This window comes from Grampus griseus (genome assembly GCF_964374135.1).
Source record: "Grampus griseus genome assembly, chromosome: 1".
Lineage (NCBI taxonomy): Eukaryota > Metazoa > Chordata > Mammalia > Artiodactyla > Delphinidae > Grampus > Grampus griseus.
Window position 1 is genome coordinate 147,844,717 of NC_139017.1, and position 16,186 is coordinate 147,860,902.

The 16,186-nt window shown below is 59.4% G+C and overlaps 1 protein-coding gene across 1 annotated transcript in view; it reads right to left on the bottom strand.

Moving 5' to 3' along the window:
• Positions 1-1,002: 1,002 nt before the first annotated feature.
• PTPRF (protein tyrosine phosphatase receptor type F) overlaps positions 1,003-16,186 on the bottom strand; it is a 78,796-nt gene continuing 63,612 nt past the window's right edge. The window contains exons 21-33 of the mRNA XM_082676411.1: positions 13,806-13,921; positions 9,630-9,727; positions 6,637-6,760; positions 6,291-6,466; positions 5,470-5,589; positions 4,998-5,152; positions 4,634-4,919; positions 4,355-4,533; positions 4,016-4,142; positions 3,719-3,844; positions 3,300-3,454; positions 3,078-3,213; positions 1,003-2,684 (exon numbers count right to left, since the gene is read on the bottom strand). Of these exons, the coding sequence (XP_082532537.1) occupies positions 2,616-2,684; positions 3,078-3,213; positions 3,300-3,454; positions 3,719-3,844; positions 4,016-4,142; positions 4,355-4,533; positions 4,634-4,919; positions 4,998-5,152; positions 5,470-5,589; positions 6,291-6,466; positions 6,637-6,760; positions 9,630-9,727; positions 13,806-13,921 (1,867 nt within the window). The 3' untranslated portion in view covers positions 1,003-2,615. The remainder of the gene's footprint in view (positions 2,685-3,077; positions 3,214-3,299; positions 3,455-3,718; positions 3,845-4,015; positions 4,143-4,354; positions 4,534-4,633; positions 4,920-4,997; positions 5,153-5,469; positions 5,590-6,290; positions 6,467-6,636; positions 6,761-9,629; positions 9,728-13,805; positions 13,922-16,186) is intronic.

Consider the following 16,186-nt stretch of genomic DNA (forward strand, 5'->3'; position numbering starts at 1 on the left):
TCGAAGGAGGTGGCATAGCGCAGTACAGAGGCATGTCACCCAGCAGGGACACCTGCATCCCATTCTCAATCACCTCAAACCCATCAGCTGCCTCCAGCCTACCTCTGGCCTTATGTCTCCCTACCCGGATCATGTGCTTTCCTTGTAGTTTCTCGTATTTGTCGGTCTGTTTCATGCTTCCAAGACCTTGTACAAGTTGCTCTCTCCATTGGAAATGCTGTTCCCATCTTTTGAAAGTAGCCCTTACTCACCCTATGAAACACTCAGAAGCCAGCTTATGTCACCTCCTCCAGGAAGCCTTCCCTGATCCTGCCGCAGGGTGAGGTGCTGCCCCAGCACAGCACCTCTGTGTTGGGCTCATCGTGGCACTCTCTCTAGTCTGGTCACTGCTGACTACATGTATTTTTCTTCCTCACTTGTTCTGGGTTTTGCTTGGCTTCTGTCCCCAGAAGTTCCATATGGTTTGACAACCTGGTAGGACTTATCTGATCACCAGTGGAGAGACCACTGCAGATGTTGCTGTGTGTCCAGGGGCCAGACGGCCACACTGTGTCCAGTACCCACATTGCAAGAATTATCCGAGTCCTCACTAACCAATTTCCATACCTTCTTGGCCTCCACTGCCACAGTGCCAGCCTTCTCCTTATGGCAGGGGAGGAAGAGAGGGAGGAGGTGACGGAAGGGGATGTGTGTGGTCTGGGGAGTCCTGGTACCCACCACGTGGCGACCCAGAACATGGCGGGGGTGAGGAGAGGCAGGCGGTGTGCTTCTGGCCCGGGGAGTCGCGGCCCATGGGAGGTGCTCCTTCCACGCACTGTGGCTCAGCCTTCAGGCTCCCATCAGAAAGTGGGCACCAGGCCAGGAGCCCGTCTTCTCACAGGTCCTCAGGACAGCCTCGCTGTCTCCTGAGGAGCAGGAAATCGGCAGAACCTACCCCTAGGGACTGGCTTAGAGAGCCCAGACTCCGCAAAGAGCCGAGACAGAGGCCCGGTTTGTAAGAAATCTGATTATTCAAATTTATTACCATCAAGAATTATGCAATGATGCTGTAGTTTTCTTAACAAATAGAAAACAGACTGTGTACAACAGTGAACTCTACAGCACTAGCATCCACAAGGTAAAAATGAATGTCTCATTCAACATTACCAACCCTGGATTGTTGATCCTGACCACCTACTTAGATCTGGGGACGTCTGCCTCGAGTCCCTCGGCTAAAACAGCTATGCACCCTTCCCCCCCCCACTTACCTACCTAGATAGTGCTGCCCAGAGGAAGAGGCGGCTCCCTGCCCCTCAGCAAGCCGAGATAATAAGGATTGAGTATAGTACCACTGAGAGAAGTCCAGTAGTCTTGCCACATTGGTTTAGGAGGGCATCTTTGAAGGAGTGGAAAAGAGCGATTCTCAGGGGCTTTGAAAACAGCTGCAAACCAGGGAGGGGAGTCATCTGGCCCCTGCTCCGAGGACAGATGTGTGCTACGAGGCCCACTGGCATGCACCTGAAGGGCCAGCTGCACCCCTGCTTGGCCCAGAGGTGTGTGGGGCATGGCACACACCCTGACTGGTGCCCATCACCTTGGCCACACGGCCAGACCCACAGCCTACCAACACCACGCCATCCCACAATGCTGGGGACAAAAAGCAAGGCTCTGCGGACCCAGAGGGAATCCCAGGCACACGGAGCCACCTCCCCTCTCAGGGGTTTGAAGCAGAGCCCAGGGGATGACTCTTTTTTTCTTGTGTTTTTTTTGTTTGGATTTTTTTTTTGTCTGTTTGTTTTTTGTTTTTGCTTTATCTTTAAACTTTGCAAACGATGGTGACGAGGAATGCCTTTCCAGGCTCCCCCAGACACGTCTGTGGTTCTGGGCTGTGAATGTTAAACACACACTGGAATAGACGACTGGGGATGAGTGCTTCCTACCTCCGCCCCGCCCACCACTGTCTATGGGGCCCAAAATAAGGCTCTTACGGAAAAACAAAACAGAAATTAAACCAAAAAAAAAAAAAACTGTTTCCCTGCATTTGGCTAAAACAGGATCTTGTCTGAAGGGCTGGAAGAGCAGCTGGATCAGCGATGCCTCTGCACAGGCTGGCGGCCCCAGCTCCACACACATGAGGAAGGCACACTCCATCCTTCAGCAGTGAAAGTCGTACCAAGAAAGGGTCCAGAGCGAATTCAAAAGAGAACACAAGCTACACCGCAACCCCATTCTGCAGTTAAGAACTTGTAAAAGGAAAAGTCAGAGGGAAGAGGCTAGAATCCCTGTCTACCCCACTTAAAGTATAAAAAAGGAGGCTTTGCTCCCATCCCCCCCCACGAGAAGAAGCATGAGAAACACGGCAGCGGAACAGAGAGCTCGCAGGGGCTCCGGGGCGGGCCTGGCGGACAGAGACGTGGCCTCAGTGCACGCCTGCCGGCCCACCCCCTCGCCCAGGGCAGTTCTGGGCTCTCCGTTCGGTGTGGCAATGTTCTTGAAACGCTGTGATCCCGGTGGGCTGTGCTCTGCCAGCAGCAGCACCTGTGCAGGAGGGCTGGATGATGGTCCGTATGGCTCAGAGGAGCTGGGTCCCCTCCGGAGCCCCCAGGTGGGGGCAGCGGAGGAGAGGGGGGCGGTGGTTACGTTGCATAGTGGTCAAAGCTGCCGAGGTACTCCAGGGCTGCGCGGTAGCACAGCTGGTACTGGTCCTGCCGGGACAGGGGTCTGGTCAGCGCAGACAGCGATGGAGGATACCCCGACACGCAGCCAAGGGCACTCACACTGCAGCCAGTGGGGCATGGACTTAGCCTCTGCCTCTGCTGGCCAGCAGCAGGGGCTAGATCCAGACATCTGCCCGGGCTTCCCCCTGCCACCCCCACTCTGCCCCTAGATCGTGTACCCTGTAAGGACCGACACATGCAACCCCAGCTGGGAGCCACGCACAACACTGGCGTCCAGTGCACGGCTGCCAAGTGGGGAACCCGTCCGGCTCAGCCTTCCCCTAGATCGTGTACCCTGATGGTACCCTGTGTACCATCACCAGCCTTCCCCAGCACGTGTCTGTGAGGAGCTGGCTTTGGCACGGCCAGTGGCCTGCATACCTCCGTCTGCACCATGGCTGGGCGCTGTGTGCGCAGGGTCTTCACGGTCTGGAACATGTCGACCACGCCCTCGTAGCGCATCCGCTCCAGGACGATGCTCAGCGTGATGAACACCCCGGTGCGGCCGACACCGGCACTGCCCAGGGACAGTGCTGGGTCAGGGCTCCTGCCCCTGAACCCCCAACCCCCCACACGCCCAGACCTCCATGGGGTCGGCCCCACCTGCAGTGCACCGTGATGGGCCCATCCTGCCCGAACTGCTCCTTGGTCTTGTGCACCTGCCCGATGAAGTCGATGAAGCCCTCGCCCGTCTTGGGCACGCCCTGCTCTGGCCAGTCTGTGAACTGGAACTGCCGGATCGTCCTTGACTGCCCATCCTGGGAGAGGTGGCAGAGGCCGGGGTCAGGCCTGGAGCTTCAGGCGGCAGCCCCCCAGGGCAGGCGGACAGTGCGGTAGCACAGGTAAGCACCCTGAGGTCGTTACACCGAGGCCACCCTGGGAAATGGGCTTGCACGCCCACAGCTCACCTTCGATTCCTGCAGCTGGAGCTGGGGCACCACAAAGGCAGCCCCACCACAGGGGCTCCGGCAGCATTACAGACAAGCTTTCGTACAAATATACACACTCCCCTGTCCACTCACCCTGGCATCTGTGACCTTGAATTCACGCAGGATATACTGGGGCATGTTGTACTCAGCCATCGGGTCAACGACAAAGTACTGGTAGCGAGCAGAGCGCTCTGCGGGCCAGTACTGGTGGCACTTTTCCTGTGGACAGAGGGCCCGGCCCCATGGTCAGGTGGGGAAAAAGTGGGGAGGGGAGCTCCGGGTTTCAGAGGATTCGGGGGCAGGATGCCACAGGTGGTGATAATGGGGTCTGAGGCTGACAGGGCCGGGAGAGGAAGGACACGATAGAGAAGGGGTGGCTGGCGTGCTCACCCTGCCCATCTCCCGAAGCCTGGTAAGCATGACGATGATGGTGGAGTTGTGCTCCCACAGCATGCGCCAGAAGTCCTCGGTGCTCTCCGCCAGAGGCCCCTGCGTGGCGATGTAGGCCTTCTGCTGTCTGGGGTGGACATAAGACTGGACATGCTGGAGGTGCTGCTGTCCCCCGAGTCTCCCCATGGCTGCCTAGTCCCTTGGGGCCCCGCTCAGATCACCCCTCCTCCAGGAAGCCCACCCTGGTCTTCCAGGCTGGCCCTACTCTGTTGCGCCCCCAGCCGGCCAGGAGCAGGCCTGGCTACCGTGGGCGTGGCGGGCAGTCACAAGTGTGCTGACCTATAGCCATCCAGGAAGCTGGCATTGATGTAGTCGGAGCCCTCCACGCCGCGGATGGGTTGCAGACACACACGGGTCAGTTCGTAGGGCATGATGTTCACCAGGCGGTTCTTGAACTTGTTGCAGGGCAGGTTGGCGCTGATGAAGCGGGATGTGTGGGCCTTGGAGCTGGCCAGCAACTAGCGAGAGGGAGAGGCTGGTCAGGCCTGGCTTCCTGAAGGACTGTCCCCGGGACCCAGTCCAGGCCCTGGAGCCAGGCAGGCCCAGCCCTGAGCCCACCTTGAACTCCAGCTCCATGGCAGTCACACTTTCCCCAGGAGGCACTTGGCCCAGCTTCTGGATGTGGGCATAGAGGTTGCGAGCAGGCACCTCCGTGTGTCCACACGTGGCGGCCTCCAGCAGTGCCTCATGGATGAACACGTACTGGTCCTCGGTCTGCACCATGTAGTTGCGCTGCGACCGCATGCACGTCACATGGCCGTAGATGTCCACCGTCTTCTCATGCTTCATCCGCTCCAGCATGGCGTCGATGACGATGAAGCAGCCCGTGCGGCCCACGCCCGCACTGCAGGACACGGACTCAGCCTGGGCAGGGGCCCACCCCGCCTCTGCCCCACCCCCCGGTGGCGTGGCACTCCCTCACCTGCAATGCACCACCATGGGCCCGGCGTCCAGCGGGTTGCAGGCCTTGACCCGCCGCAGGAAGGCCAGGATGGGGGTCGGGTACTCGGGAACTCCGTGGTCTGGCCAGGCCATGAACTGGAACTGACGCAGCTCCCGCTTCTCACTGGAGCCACTCTGGGGAGGAGAGCGGGGAGAGACGGTGTGACCAGGGAGTGTACCCTCTACAGACTCAGGGCAGGATGCCCCAATGCTGAGGCCAGACCCCGGCTTTCCAACGGGACTCAGAAGCCACACGGGGCAGCCTGAAGGAGCTCGGGTGCTGCTTCCATCCATGCCGCCCATGGCACCGGCTGTCATGGTGCGCTCACACCTCCAAGCCCCGACCTCCAACACCGGGCTCCCACTCGCCCCCTTCCCCGCCAGCGCACCATGTTCAGACCATTGTCCTCATAGGTCCCGGCCGGGGGACAAGCACGGGGGCAGGACCATACCTTGTGGAGCGCAAAGGTGCGCACGGTGTAGGTGGCCAGCTCCACTGTGTCCAGCAGGGTCACCTGGATGAGGCCGTAGGTCTCGGTGCCACGGGGTGGCCAGTACTGATCGCACTTCACCTGCAGAGGGACAGCAGGGCAGGGTGCAAGGGTGTTTGGAGGTACCCAAAGGCTCAGGCGGGCAGAAGCAGGGTGGGAGGTCTAGCCCTCAGCCCCGAGCTCTCAGATCCATTATGCCACCCCTCACCAAACCCTATCATGGTCTCACGATACGCCTCCACCCCTGCCCTCACCAGGGGAACGAGGGACGTAACTGAAAATTGTTTATTCATGACCAGATTTCACCAGGCACATTTTCTGCCAAATTTACCCATAACGTTTATGCACCATTTTCAAGCTCTGTAAATTTCACGTTCCAGTCAACGCTTTGCTGTGCATAAACAGATAACAGCGGCTCTTTCCACTAATTAACTCAGGAGACGTGTTAATGCCCCAGCTACACTCCAGCATCTGGGGAACACGCGAATATCCCAGAAACATGCCAGCAACTGGGGAGCATATTAACATTCTTGGAAAACGACAGCATCTGGGGCAACATATTAACATGCTGGGAACCCACTAGTATATGGGGAACATGCCACATCCCAGGAACGTCCAGCAGCTGGGACACGAAGACACCCCAGGAAGACAACAGCACTTGGCAAGTCCCTTGAGGAGCTTCTTCCCACAGGGATGGGAAAAGGTGTCTGAAGTCACCTGCTGGCTGAGTATCCACTGCCACCCTCCTCCCCCGCCCTGGGCAGGGCTCTGCACAGCCTTACCCGGGACTTTTCCTCCAGCCGTGTCATCATGACCACAGTGGCTGTACGCTGCTCCCACACCATCCTCCAGAAATCGCCCATGGTCTCAGGCAGCGGGCCCTGCGTGGCAATGTAGGCATTCTGCTTGCGGTAGCCATCGATGTAGTTGGCGTTGATGTAGTCACTCCCCGGGACACCTATGAACAGGCAGGAAGGGACATGGGAGAGCATTACCCTGGGGCCTCCAACCCAGTCCCTCCACACCTCCTCGGTGCACCCTGGGACCTGTGGGCCTCTCCTGGAGGATGAAACGTCACCCAGCGAGGAGGAGATCAGGGGATGGGAGGGGGCCCCGCCCTCAGCTCACCATCAATGGAGGTAAGGATGACTCGAGAGTGGTCGTAGGCAATGACGTTGGCGTAGCGGTTCTTGGGCTTGTTCACCTCCAGGTTTGAATTCTCCCACGTGAACTGCTGTCCAGGGTCAATTGACTGCAGGGAATGGAGGAGGCAGGTGGAGTGGGGCAAGAGCTGACTACCTAGTGCCTCCAGGGAGACCCAGCCTTCCAGCTGGTGTCCACATCCGGCCTTCACTCCCGGTTCACAGCCAGCCGCTCTACTGCATGGTGCCGGTGAAGGTTGAGCACCAGCTCCCCTGGCCACAGAGCGAAGAGGCTGGCATGGCACCGATCAACAAGGCGATGGACCGAAGACTCCCCTGACCAAGGTACCACAAATCCCCTCGCCCAGGAGAGTGGTCCGGGGTGGGGTGGGGGCTAGGGAAGTCCCTCAAGCCCTGAATCCAGCTAATGAATGAGTGCAGAAGCAACGGCGGCCAGCTGCGCACGACCCAATGTTGCTGGGGCTCTGGCCAATGCTGCACGGCCTTGCCCAGCTCTCCTCTTCCCTCTCTGGCTGTTCCTTCCCATAGGCAGGACGCAGTGCTCCTCTGGAGTTCATTCCTGGGCCCTCTTTGCACTCTCCAGCCCTTCCTGGGTGAGTTCACTTGCTCTCAGGACCTTACGCCCATATGCTGGAGCTGCCATAACCCCAGCTGGAGCCCAGAGTCTCCCCTGAGCTCCCAGTCTGAATAGCCAGCAGCCCCTTGGACATCCCACCTGGACATCCCACACTCCTTCGGTCTCAACCCTTGCCAAGCTGAGCTCATCAGCTCCCCCTGCAAACCCGGCTCTGCTGCTGGGGCTCCATCTCAGTGAAGGGCACTGTCCCCATTTACCCCAAAGCCCCGGCCACAACCTGCAAGTCGTCCTCAAAACTCCTCTGTGCCCCATCCCATCACTCCCAGCCCCTCAGCTCTCTCCAACCTGCTGCCAGGGCCTCAGCCAGGCCACCTCTGCTCAGACTTGGCATCTCCCTGCCTCTTCGCTTGGCCCCACTCCGTCCCGCAGCCAGAAAAATCCTTATAAAATGCAGATCTGTTGATCAGTTCCCTGCTTAATATCTCCCATGGCTCCTCATCGCCTCAGATGATAATAGTAACAGCTGAGGCGCAGCGAAAACTTACCGTGTGCTTGGCACTGTTCTCAACACTCTGCGTGTATTCCCTCATCTAATCCTCCCATGAAATAGGTTCTATTACCACCCTCCTTTTACAGACGAATACCACCCGAAGTTCTCAGCATAGCACACCGTGTCCTCCAGGTTTTGGCGCCAGCCTGTCACTCTCCACGGGTCAGCGAGCACTGCTTCCGTGAGACCCCAGCACACCCCACCCCTAGCCTGCTTGCCTCGGTGCTGTCAGCCGGCCGACCTCCGCACGTCTGCATGTTTAACCCCAGGGTATGAGGTCACATTCAGTGTCTCTCATCTGTCGGCGCTCGTCTCCCCGCTGGCTGAGCTCCCTGTGGGCACTTGCCTCCACACCCCCAACACCCAGCACAGGCTGAGTGCCCGACGATGCCAGATGAGCGACTGACTGACCGTTAAAGGTAACACAGCTATGGGATCCTGGCTGCAGGAAAGCTCTCGGCAGGCCGGGTGGCCAGAGGAGGCTTCCTGGAGGAGGAGGCTGTGGTGAGGAGAGCCCAGACTGGAGCAGAGAAGAGGCAGAAGGTGGACGGGGGACACCGAGTCTGGACAGTGAGCCGCAGAGCCCCATGGGAGGAAGGGCGGCGTGGGACGTGGGACTGGATGAGTGTGGGCGGGAGACCAGGCCAGGTAAGGAGCTGGAGGCAGGGAGCCCCCCTTAGCAGCTCTGTTCCCTCCATGGCGGGGCTGTGCAGAGCAGGCCCCCAGTGGGCGCTCTGCAGGGAGAAGCGGCACGCCTTCCTCGCGGCACAGGTGATCATCAGTTCCCCGGCCAAGCTCAATTTCCTCTGCGGAAACCTGGCTCACAGCCCTTGAAGGGGAGCCCTGGTGCCCGCGATAGCAGCCCAGCTGAGGGTGGACATCTGACTGGAGCGGGGCGGGCTCACAGGCAGGGTGGAGCCAGCCCGTCAGTCAACCATCCATCCACCCGTCATCCTGTGCCAGGGCTGCGCTGCGGGTGGGGCGGGGGGTTGGAGGGGCCGAGTGGGGCAGAGGCAGAAGATGCCTTAACAACACCTCCGCCCGTGCTCCTTAGAGGAGGTGGGGCTCTCCTTATCACCTCCTTTACACCCCTTTCACTAGCAAAGCACCTCCCCAGCCGGGCGCCTGGAAGCCCTGACTCTGGGCAGGAGCAGTGCTCTGAAGTCTGAGCCCCCAGCAGATAGGGTCCAGGCCAGAGTGAAGGGAGTACCTGGAGGGCCCTGAGCAGGAGGGTTTGTGCAGCCCAAGTGGCAAGATTCAGGGCCCCCAGCTCCCCGTCTTTGTGATCTGTACTCTGAGAACACCCGTGAGCACATGCATGTGCAGGGTACAGGTTGACAGACACATTCCACTACTCATCAGCTGTGTGACCTTGGGCAAGTCACTTCCCCTCCTCTAAGCCTCAGCTTCCTCATCTGTAAGATGGGATAACACCAGCATCCGTTTCACAGGGTGTGGGGAGGGCAGAATGGTATGCAAAGTACCTAGCCTAGAGCTGGCCCGCAGGAAGCTCTCCATAAATGCCAGCTGTTATTACTGACCTGGGTGTGTGTGTGTGTGTGTGTGAGACAGAGAGAGGGAGAGAGAGAGAGAGACCTGTCTGCCTCTGTTAGCATCGGGGCATGTGACTGAGTGTCCTGACCCGGGGATCTGGAAGGGCCTCTGTCAGGCCCAGAACCTGAGACCTGAGGAGTTGAGTTCCCTGCTGGCCACTGCTGACCCCTCCAGTGTGTGTTCTGGAGAAGCCTGGAGCCCGAGGCAGGAAAGGAGCCGGTCTGGGGCCAGGCACATGGTGAGGGGTGTGAAGCGGGGGTGAGGGGGGAAGTCTCACCTCGTATTCCTGGGAGAACTTGAGGCCGTCGTTGGCTTTGAGGCGCTCGATGTTGTCCGCCAGGTCGGTGATAGGGATGGGCGGGTGGTCTCGCATACCTGGGAGCAGGGCACACACAGGCAGAGTTAGCGTGAGGCCTGAGAGGGGTGGTGGAGACAGCCCCAATGCATGTATGTGCACATGTGGACACGTGTGACCATGGAGCACTCGTCACTGGTGGCATGGAGACGGCGGCACATGCGGCGACAGGGATGGCGGGGCACACAGTGGCTGGGGGTGGGAGCGGGAGAGGACAGAGGTGGAAGGGTGTGTGGTGTGAGCGCGAGTGAGCATGTCCGTGTGACACGGTGCTGAGTGGCGGGTTCTCCACAGGCATGGGAGGCCTCCCCCTCCCAGGCCGGGGCCGGAAGCACAGGTGGAAGGCAGTGGGCAGGATGGGGCTGGGCTGCTTCAGCCTGCACCCCGCCTGCGGGTCCTGCCTCTGGACAGCGCTCCTGCCCTCACTGGCGCCAGTCACCATGGGAGGCTGGGTGATGTCCCTGTCCCAGCACCCAGCATGTGGATGGAGTGATCACGATGTACATGGCAGAGACGTGGAAGAACTCAGAGGGAGAAGCAAAGGGGAGGAGGGAGATGTGGGGAAAGGGAGGCAGGGAGACAGGAGAGGAGTCGGACTGAGATGGGAGAGGGGTCGGATTGAGACGGGAAAGGGGTCGGACTGAGACCGGAGAGGGGTCGGACTGAGATGCGAGAGAGGTCGGACTGAGACCGGAGGCGAGAGGCAGAGACAGACAGAGTGGCGGGAGGGAAAACAGGGCGGGAAGAAGGGGGCAAGGTGGGGAGAGAGCAGGATGGACAAAGAAAAGACGGGGCAGTGAGAAGGTAGAGAAAAGAGAGGAAAGGGGAGAGAAGAACTCAAGGAAGGAGGGAGGCGATGGGTGAGAGAAGTAGAGGAAACACACAGAAGCCAGAGTGGGCCCCAAACACGGGAACGCAGAAAACTAACTTGAGATATTCGGGCAACTGGGGACACTGGAACCTGCAGAGAAAAAGAACAAAAACAGGGGGGCAAGAGAAGGAAACCCGTTAACCTCTGGTTACACTGCTGCTGAACACAGTGCGGGGCTGGGGGCTCGCAGGGGCAGTCCCACCGCAGCCCCCTCTGCCCCCCGAGGAGCAGATGCATCTCCCACCCAGAGCCTGGGCGGTCTCAGGGGCCTCTTTCTATGATGGAAGTCTAGGTCCAAGCCAACCTCGTGCCCTCTGGTATCAAAGTTTGACCCTGACTATTTCCAGATGAACTGGCAAAAGGGAAGTGTGCTTTCAGAGAGAGAGATGAGGCATGTGCAGTGAGAAACAGAAGGATGAGTCCACACGAGGATGTGCAGATGGGGACTGTATCACTCTTTCAGCTTTTCTGTGCGTTTGAAGCATTTTCAGAAGAAGAGTTAAATTATGAGAGAAAATAATAAACATCTGCTGAACGAAAAAAACGAGAAGGAAACCCTCAGCCGTGGACAGTGCTGCCATCGCCGCCACCCCTTCTGGTCACCGGTTCCCTCCCAGACCACCCCTGTGCACAAAGACACCTCTCCCCACCAGCAGTCCTGTTCCCCGATCTCAGCACCTCGGGTGACCCTCACTGTGCCCCTCCCCACGGTCCGCCCGGGGCCACAGCCTCCTGTCCTTTTGGACCCCCATCCCTTTTAACACCACCTCTGATTGCCTGTGCTCCACCCCGCCTTCTCCTCTCAGATCCCTGCCCTTTCCCCCGGGCCCTGCAGCCACAAGGATCCAGACCCCAGCAGGGCCTTCACACACACTTGCTCATTCCCCACTCACTGGGCCTCAGCCCGCTGAAATGCTCCTGCCCCCAGGACCCGCCCAGCACACGCTCTCCAAGGTCCCAACTGCCGAAGCCAAAGGCCTCTGTCTGGGTCCTCCTTGCACAGCCCTCCCCATCTGGCCTCTGGGACACTCTTCTCCCCGAGTTCTCTCTCCCTCTGGCTCCTCCTCCTTGGCTATCCTTCACCCATCCTTCCTCAACATTTCACCTCCTTCCCTGGCTGCCCTTCGTCTGCTCTCTTCCCCCGCCCCCTCTTCCTGGGAGAGCCCATGTATTTGCAGGCGTTGACCACTGCGTGCTCCCTGGCATGCCCCACGCCCGTGGTTCCAGCCAGGAGGTTGGTGCGGAGGTCTCCCTGGACCCTCCCACCCCAATGCTCAGCCAGCAACCACAGAGGCATCCTGGGACCTCTGCCCCCATTTCCTCACCCCACATGGAATCAAGCCTGAGCCCTGCTGCTTAGGTCTCGCTCATGTCTCCCCACTGCCACCCGCCTCGTCCAGGTCCTCAGCACCTTCTCAACGGCCTGCCTCCCCAAGTTCTCCCCTTCCAATATGCCTTCCACATGGCAAACAGAGCTATGTTTCTACAGCACAATTCTGACCCTGTTGCTGCCCTGCTGAAAACCTTTAATGCCTCCCTGGAACCCTCAAGACAAAGTCCAAACCCCTTAGCCTGGCGTGCAGGTCCCTCTGTGACCGGACCTCGGCCTAGCCCTCCAGACTCATCTCTGGGCTCTCAACAACCCCAGCTCCAGGGCCGCAGGACACAGTGCCCGAAAGCTGCTTCCCCACATGCTACTGCCATAGAAGGGAGTTCCCTCCGTTCCCTCCCACCCCCTCTCTGCCCGACTAAGGCCCACACAGCTTGGCATCCCTCTCAGAGGAGGCTTCTCTGCCCTCCAGGCTCCAGCTTTGACTCCTTGAAGATCTGATCACATCTGGTTGCAACAGCCTGCTAAGTCAGCCTGGCTCTCTCTCTTTCAGGACACATGCCCTTGGAACTCAGTCAGCATGTTGTCAGGGAGCCCACGCCACAGGAGGGGAGCCGAAAACCTCAGGTGAGCTCACAGCTGACTGCAGTGTCAACCATAAGACATGAGAATGAATGAGTCTCCAGAATTCCGGGGTCAGCAAACTTTTCTAGAAAAGGCCAGCTAGTAAGTATTTTTGGCTTTGTGGACATATGGTGTCTATCACACCTACTTAGCTCTACTTTGTAGTATGAAAACAGCCACAGACAATACATAAATGAATGGGCGTGGCTGCGTTCCAATAAAACTTTATTTGCAGAAACAGATGGTGGGCTGCATCTGGCCTCGGGCCATAGTTTGCTGACCCCTGATCTAAATGATTCTGGCTCCCAGCTTTTGAGTCTTTCGGCCGAGGGCCCAGACATTCTGGAATAGAGACAGGCTGCTCCTGCTACGCTCCCGTCTGGATTTCTGACTCATGAAGACGGTGACAATAGTACATAATTGTTTTCAGCCACGAAGTTCTGCGGTGATTTAACACGCAGCCATGAGCAGCTCGTGTACACACAAACCCTGTGTGTTGCAGTTCACTCATTCATTCAGCTGCCTTGTGTTTGTTTCACAGGCGCTCAATAAGAATCCACCGTGTGCGCAACCCATGGGATGGGAGAGGAAGAGGACAGTTCCTGGCTCCACAGAGCTCCGTCACTGAGGCAGTTCCAGCCCAGGGTGGGAGGCGTCACGATGGAAGCAGCATCTGGGAGCCGAGGAACGACCCTGCCCACAGGGAAGAGGTCTGAGCTGTGTCTGCTGGGGCACAGGGAGGGAGTGACAGCTCAGGTAGAAGGGCAGCCAGAGAGCCCCGTAGCAGTGGCGGGGAAGGAAAGGCGGGCACCAAGCCCTGTGCGGGGTCCCTGTACTCGCACAGGATATCTGGGGCCAGCCACCAGAAGGGCCAGATGTGGGCACCCCAGCCCGCCACATGGGTCTGATGGGCCGTTTCCCACTAACAAACCTCTCGTGTGCAGGGACCAGAGCACGGGTGCAGAGGCTGGCCACCCCGGGGCTGGGATGTGGCTCTGTGTGGGTCCCGGGCCCATACTTGGAGGGAGTGACCAAAGACGAGGTCGGGTCTGAGCAGCTAGCTGCCCCCCAGCCCCAGAGGCTCCCGGGCCCTGCAGTGCCTGTCCAGCTCTTGATACAGGGGTTCCTCGGTCACTTCATCAAAGTGGATGGGTACAGGGAGAAGGGCAGAAGGGAGGAACAGGAAATGGGGGCCAGGGTGAGGCCAGGGTCCCTCGGGGGAGACTGGCAGGCCTGGGTGGGGCAGGCAGGCAGGCTGAGGGGGCCACCCTACCTGGGGTCTGGTAGTTGAGCCGCCGCATCTCCACAGGGTCGGAGGAGTGGGCCAGCAAGGAGTCCTTCAGCCCAATTGACTGCTCATCCTTGGACGACGGGGAGTGGGTCCTTTTCCTGGAGAGGCAGAAGGGCGGTTGGTGAGAACTGAGGTCCAGGCGGAGAACAGAGATGCATGGCATAGCCTGCTACCACAGAGGCCCTGTGTCCACGGCCCTGCTCCTGCCACCCCAGCCTGGGGTCTCTGAGTGCAGGGGAGCCAGGGCCAGAGCAGCTTCACATGAGAGGACACAGGGTGGAGGGTGCGGAGGCAGCGGGAATAGGGGGTGGACAGAGGGCCAGCCCAGCGAGAAAGGAAGGGGCCGCAGAGGCTGTGGCTCCTTCCCGTAAAGGGCAGGTCACTGCCGGGCAGTGGCTATTGTCTGCAAGGGCCCCACAGCTGAGACAGCAGGAGCCACCAGGAGGAAACATGCAAACGACACCTAAGATATGCAAACATCACAGAGAGCTGGGCCTCAGCTATCTGGCTCTCGGTACAAGGGTAGAGGTGCAGAGCAGCAGGGGAGGGACAGGGAAGGCGTCCCCCTAGCTGGGCAGAGTCCTCCCTTGCTGGCCTCGGCTCCCCGGGCTACAGGGACAGGATGAGAGACAGACTGCAATGTCCAGCTGCTGACAAGTATCCAGGGGCCGCTTCTGCTCGGTGGACACAGGTGTGCTTGGGGAAGAAACTTACGCGAGTGTGCGTGAGTGTGCAGCACACACTTCCCCGCTGCCCTGCAGCCAGTGCTCTTTGCACATAGGCCAGACTCTGTCCCCTGCAGCGCTCAGGTAACCTCAGAGACCTGGGAGCCTGGGGGAAGGCTCTGGTGAGCTCAGAGTCTGTGCCTGCAGGGGAAGTGGTGGAGGTCTGTGCTTCACCTGTGCCCAGAAAAGGGGCATCCCCTGTGCAGAGCACCAGTCGAGAGAGTGACAGAGCCTGTCCCATCGCCTGCCAAGCTGACCAGACAGCCGCAGGCCAGGAGGCTTCCGGCCCAAGCAGCGCCCCTCCCTGCTGGGCCCGCAGTGTGCATGGGGATAAGAAGTGAAGGGGGAAGCGCGTGAAGAGAGAAGGAAGGACTCCTACCTTTCTTGTTTACTAGGTCCCGAAAGACAGGCAAGGACAGAAGAAAGGAACGGTCACTGTTTCCGCCAAGCACTCAGACCCTCTCACGACATGGGGGACACTGCGGACCCATCTATGACACCCACGTGGCATTCACGGGGAGGGGCTGCCTCTCCTGGCAGACACCAGGACCCAGAGGCAGTGGGGGGAGGATGAATGGGTGTGTGGAACCCTCCTCAGGTTCCCCACCCATGGGTCTCCAGGCCCTGAACCAGGCGAGACTGTCCCTATTCACCCTGGGAGGAAGGAGCTAACTTCAGGAAGAAGGCACCAGGTCCAGGTCAAGGGTCAGGGTCAGGGGCGGGGAGAGATGGGGCACTGGGGACAGGAACTCGTGTGTGAACATGTTCAGACATACGGACCAACAAGCGTTCACCGACAGCCTTGCGCTGGGTGCTGGAAACAGGCCCAGCGACGTTCCCGTGGAAGCACCACTGCACAGTGGGGGACAGTGTGGTGAAGGGGTATAGGAGGGGCCCGGCAGAGCCTCGTGGGCACCAGAGCCTGGAAAGGAGTCTTGAAGGATGAGATGGCAGTTGCCCGGGCAGGGGGAAGGAGAGCTGCAGAGCGGGGGGGCTCAGCCCGGGCTGGCCGGGAACTGCACTGGTTCAGTGACGATGTCGGGGTGTCGGCAGGGGCCAGACCGACCAGGCATCTGATGGACCTCAGGCTACAGAGATCGGACTATAAAACTCTTTAGTTAAAACTGAGAAGTGTTAAGCTGAGGGTGACAAAGTAAATCTTTGGAAACACCTTTCAGGCTGGGAGGAGGATGGAGAGGAAGGGGAGACTCCAAGATTAGGAGACTGCAGCTACCCGAGAGAGGACTGAGGCGTGCCGTGTGCACGTGCATTACCTCGTGGGGAGCCTACGGTGGGGAGGGGGGAGCAGGTCCAGTGATATCCAGGGCAGGACTCACGGGAGACTGGGTGGAGGGAGAGGGAGGAGGGGAGAGGGTGACACCCAGGTTTCCGGTTGATAACTTGGTAGATGGGCCCGACCCCTGTGATAGGGACCCTGGGGGAGGGCTGTGGGAAGGGTCAAGACACCCTGAGTCTGGGACAGCTGCAGATGCTATGGTCACAGCAGGCACTGAATAAACGTCTGCCAAGTGAATGTCCACGGGCACACGGCCCTGGAGCTGGGTCTGGACCTCTTAAGGCCTGAGCAGGAGAGCCAGGCAGGGAGTCATTTAGGGATGGTGGCAGAGGGGGTGCTGA